General features: G+C 49.0%; 1 protein-coding gene across 1 annotated transcript; it reads right to left on the bottom strand.

The window, feature by feature from the left end:
• Positions 1 to 54: 54 nt before the first annotated feature.
• Positions 55 to 4,484, bottom strand: LYRM9 (LYR motif containing 9). Its single transcript, XM_008579528.1, has 3 exons — positions 4,359 to 4,484; positions 2,443 to 2,535; positions 55 to 947 (listed from the first exon to the last, which is right to left on the bottom strand). The coding sequence occupies exons 1-3, from the start codon at positions 4,482 to 4,484 to the stop codon at positions 930 to 932; spliced, it is 237 nt and encodes a 78-aa protein (XP_008577750.1). The 3' UTR covers positions 55 to 929.
• Between the last annotated feature and the right edge of the window lie 564 nt (positions 4,485 to 5,048).

Here is a 5,048-nt window from a genome sequence, read left to right as displayed (position 1 = left end):
TCCTTCCCTCCCTTCCTCCCTTCCTCCCTCCCTCCCTCCCTCCCTCCCTCCCTCCCTTCCTTCCTTCCTTCCTTCCTTCCATGACAGTGGCAAGGCAGGGAAAGGCCAGTCAAGACAGGTCACAGGTTCACATGGCACACTTTTCACCATTTCAAGGACACTGTAAATTGCTTGAATTCAAGCAGCAGGCCTTCTACTTCCCTGGGCCATGGAGAAATAGTGGCCAAGAAGAGCAGTTCCCTGGCAGAATACTGGGCGTGGTAAAACTGTGAGGGCTGTGAGGTGACAAGCAGGGCTGGGATAAGCTCACAAACACAAAACCAAGGCCCGACGCGGTGTCTGCTGAGCAGAGCGCTGGGGGAGCAGGGAGGGGCGCGGCTGGCACACCGCGTGCACGTCCTGTGTTAGGCACTTCACTTCACTTTATGTAATCCTCACAATGGAGGAGACTGAGCTTGAAGGCAACACTCTTGAAGAGCCACGGGGCTGGGATTCAAATCCAGATCTGTCTGGTTCTAAAACGCACGCTCTTTCTTCTGTACAACCTGCCACCTGAGGGGACATCCGCTCTGGGACTCAAAGAGTGGTAAAGAGACCTCCAGAATAAATGAATCATTTTCAGAGCAAAGTAAAATAACAAAAAAACAAAAATAAAAAACACACAGAAAAAACAAAAAAATACCACATTCTCCTCAAATTTCACATCACGACTGGCTGGAAGAGCAAACATGAAGGATGCTGGAAACATGACCACGGCGAGCAGAGTGTTGGAGCAAACGTCAGCTTCCCCTGCCCCTGAGTGCTTGCTCTCTAAGCCAACAGGGTCAATGAATATTCCAGAGCTGCAGCTGCTGATTCATTCCAGAAGAAGAGATGTCTCCCAAGTTCAAGTGTTGTTAGGGCAGCTTCACTCTTTGGGCCCAGGATCCTCAGTTTTGTTTTTTATACTGCAAGACAGAGAGATTAGAAGTAGGGGAAGAGGGGCAGACGAGATAGCTCAGTTGCATAGAACATGCGGCTGATGACAAACACCAAGGTCAAGGGTTCAGATCCCCGTACAGGCCATCCGCCAAAAAAAAAAAAAGTGGGTTAGGGAAGCCAATGGAGAAGGGAGGACTCTGAGGAAACGTTGAACCATAGTCACTAGGCCTCTCCTGCCTCCTGTAGGGGCTTCTCAGAGCTGGTGAAACCCAGTCAGGAAGTACCGAACACTCAGATCCCTGGGTCAGGCCTGAACTAGATCTCTGGTTCATTCTTCTTTAATGGGACAGGAAGCTGAGGGGGCTGGGTAGGGGGGATAACAAAGAAACTGGGACATTAGAATTGAAAATTGTGGTCACCCATCCTTCTCTCTAAGCTGGGTCTTACTTGGGGGGGGAAAATCTCAGGTTAGAGGAGGACCCTCAGGCTAGCCAGTCCAATCACTGAGTTTTAAGAAATAGATCCTGGACCCCACATCTGGAGATTCTGATTTAGAAGGTCGCAGAGGTGGGGGCACAGTCCAGCTCTCTAGATCATTCTAATACCAAAGTCTAAGGACCAAGAAGCTAGTCTACAATCCTGACTCACTCCCTTCTTCCACCAAAACAGATCCTTGAATATCTCCTCAATAATCCTGCCTCAGTGTGAACACCCCCGAGACAGGGAGCTCACTTCCCCCAAAAAGCCTTCCCCCCAAGACATCACAGTGCTGCAGCCAGCTTGGGCACTAATTGTTTCCAAGACTGTTCTTTTCTTTCTTCCCGCTGCCCCATCTCTCAGCTCATTCAGCATTTGCTGTAGGTCAAATGTGTCCCCCCAAAATTTATGTTTTGGAAACTTGATCTCCACTGTAACAGTGTTAAGAGGGTGGGAAATCCTATTATGGTAATTGAAAGGTAGGCCTTTTGAGAGGTGGTTAGATTGTGAGAATGTGCCCTCGTGAATGGATTAACCCATTCATGAAGTAATGAATTATTATGTGCCTGGTTATGATGGCTTTCTTTATACAGAGAGCAAGTGAGAAGCTTAGCTCTCTCTTGCTAGGCCATTCTTGCCATGTGACACCCTGCATCACTGGAGAGACACTACCAAGAAGGCCCTCACCGGATGTGTTCTTGGACCTTGGACTTCCCAGACTCCAAACTGTAAGAAATAAATTTCACTTCTTTATAGATTACCCAGCTTCAGGTATTCTGTTATAAGCAACAGAAATGGACTAATACAACATTGTTAGGCAGAAATTTGAATTAAAGGGTTAAGGGTGACACCCCCCACCCACCCTCCTTACAAAAAATAAATGCAACCAGAAGGGATCTGCCATCACCTTTCGGCTTCTGGAAGAGAGAGCAACCAGCTGGGGACCGCCTCGGCATTGTCAACTGCAGGGCAGGGACGACCCCTAGTGGTCACAGAGATTATGGCCATCATCACCCCAGGTGTAGCTGGAAGCCAAGCACCTACTTTGTTCATGATCCAGTCGGCATCTTCAATGGCTCTTTTAATAATTTGCTGAATTCTCTCAGGGTTGTCTTCATCTGAATGAACCCTGAAGCTCTGGAAGTTTAAGCATACAGAAAGATGACTAGGCCAAATTCACAGTACCAGCAGCTTCAGAGCACCAGTCACAGGCCAGGTACAACACTGGGCACTTTATATTTGACATCTTTTTTTTTTTCTTTTTGGCAGCTGGCTACCAAACCCCTGGTTATGGGGAACCAAACCCCTGACCTTGGTGTTATAAGGCCTCACTCTAACCAACTGAGCTAACCGGCCAGCCCTCTCAGCCTCTTTCTTAATCCTCCATAGACAGTTATGATCATCCCACTTAGAGATGAGGAAACAGAGGCTCAAAAATCCTAACCTGCTGATAAGCAATAGCATTTCAATCCTAGTCTACCTGATTGCACAGTTCGTACTCTTGTCAACAAGACAGTTGCAAAAAGGAAGACTGGCCCCCAAGTTACCCCCAAATCCATCTGGGCCCAAAGGTCATCAGGCAGTGTGGGGGAAAGGGAAACATCAATCTGTTTACTTTGCTCCTCACAAGAAGCTGCTTTCACCAGGGTGAGATCTCTGCATGGGCTTCATGATGGAGGAATAGGGCTTCTCCTGGCCCAGTGCTGACAAAGCCAAGCAGGGAAGGGAGGGAAGGCAGCAGAGAGGGTGGCTCTGGGAAATGCAGCCAGGCCCAGTGCAGAGCACGGGCTGCTGTTTGCTTCAGACCAGATGTTCACCTTTGAGAAGCCAAGTAAGTGAGGGCTGGCCAGTTAGCTCAGTTGGTTTGAGTGTGGTGCTGATAATACCAAGATCCAGGGTTCGATTTCTGTACCAGCCAGCCGCCAAAAAAAAAATAAAAGCAACCTGACTGAGATTCAGGTTCACTGATGTGGTGCTCAGGGCCCTTCAAAAAGGACTGGTACCTCTCCCCCGTTACTCCCAACCCCACACATCCTCCTGCTGTTCTTTAGGAGCCACCTCAAATACCTTCTTCTGGGAAGCCCTCCCTGATCCCCAGACAGCTAACTGCTCCCTTCTCTATCTGCTCCCACAGTCCTCTGTTGCCACCTCTCTTTTTTACTTTCCTTTATATTTGTATGAATTTTAGCTTTTAACTTTTTACTTGGAAATAATTTCTAACTTACAGAAAGGTTGCGAGAATAATGCAAAGAATCCTCTACCGGAATCACCAATTGTTAACATTGTGCCCTTAACCCGAAACACTTCAATGGGTATTTCCTAACGACAAGGGCATTCTCTTATGTAACCACAGTCATCAAATTCAGAAAATTTAACATTGATACAATACTATTATCTAATCTATAGCCCTCATTTCTATTTCATGCACTGTCCTAATATAAGTCCTTTACAGCAATTTTTTTTTCTGGTCCAAGATCCAATCTGGGATCATACATTACATTTAGTTGTCACACCTCTTTAGTCCCCTTGAATCCAGAGTAGTTCTTCCTTTCTTTGTGTTTCAGGACATGGACATTTTTGATCAGAACAGACCAGCTAGTTATGTAGTAGATGGTCCTCAGTTTGGGTTTACCTGATGTTTTCTCACGATTAAATTCAGGTTATGCATTGTTGGCAGGGATGCCTGTCAAAGTGATGCTGTGTCCCACCCTCCATGTTAATTATCCATTTAGCTGCCTTATTCATGCCCTGGCACAGGGCTGGAGTGCTAGATAACACACCCTCTGTTTCCTGGACAGAGAGTGGCTGGGCTGCCCAGCATTGGTTTCCACTGGCTCTTAACAAACTGCCACCCCCACACCACCTGATAGACTAACCCTGGACCCTGGCCCTGGCCTCCAACTCCCTATTAAGTGCCCCATTAGAGGAAGCCCCCCAGACCCAGCGTACCCTGCTCCCACCTGCCTGACAGCATGTTTGTAATGCTCCTGGATGCCCTTGGTTGGCAGCTGCCAGCAACAGCGTAGCAAGTATCGGTAGAGCTGCAGTGGCCTCTGGACCAGCTCCGCCCCCGGCAGCGGGGCCATCTATGACACCCTCCGTCCCTGGAAAACACAGAGCATCACTTCTTAGCCATCAAACCTGGTAGGTTCTAAACTTAGCCCTGGCCCCCAGGTCCCAGCACTCTGTGAAAGCAGGCTTCATACAGCACAGAGGCCAGGTCCCTCTCATACCCCACCCCCATGGAGCTCGCACCCTGGGCTGGGGCTGGGCGTTCAGTCCTGCAGAAGCCCCAGCCCAAAGCAGGCCTGCTAGGACCAAGGGCGAGTGTGGAGGGAGATGCACAACCTCATCCCTGGTATCTTCTTTCTGGAGCCTGACTTCAGGTGGTGGATGAGGAGGTGTCACTGACAGGCACAGTACGAAAGATAAACAAGAAGACCCTGAGTGGCAATCACTGAGAAACCAGCTCTGACTCAGCCAGGCACATCCCAGGAAGGGCACCAGGCAACAGCAGGGAGAATGCCCAGAGTGCTGAGCCACACTTCTCAAAGGATGATCCAGGACCAGCAGCTCCAGCACCAGCTGGGAGCACATGAGAAATGCAGAGCCTCGGGCCCCACCTCAGACCTACTAGACCAAACCCGCAT

The sequence above is a fragment of the Galeopterus variegatus genome, unplaced genomic scaffold (assembly GCF_000696425.1).
Source record: "Galeopterus variegatus unplaced genomic scaffold, G_variegatus-3.0.2 Scaffold1903, whole genome shotgun sequence".
Taxonomy (NCBI): Eukaryota; Metazoa; Chordata; class Mammalia; order Dermoptera; family Cynocephalidae; genus Galeopterus; species Galeopterus variegatus.
The sequence above is the reverse complement of the archived record's forward strand: the minus strand, read 5'-3'. Positions and strand labels throughout refer to the sequence as shown.

Excerpts from the sequence above, each read along its gene's own strand:
- LYRM9 (XM_008579528.1), bottom strand. The coding sequence starts at position 4,484 with ATGGCCCCGCTGCCGGGGGCGGAGCTGGTCCAGAGGCCACTGCAGCTC. Across the intron at positions 2,536-4,358 it reads ACAAACATGCTGTCAGGCAG|AGCTTCAGGGTTCATTCAGA; the intron begins GTGGGAGCAGGG and ends TTAAACTTCCAG.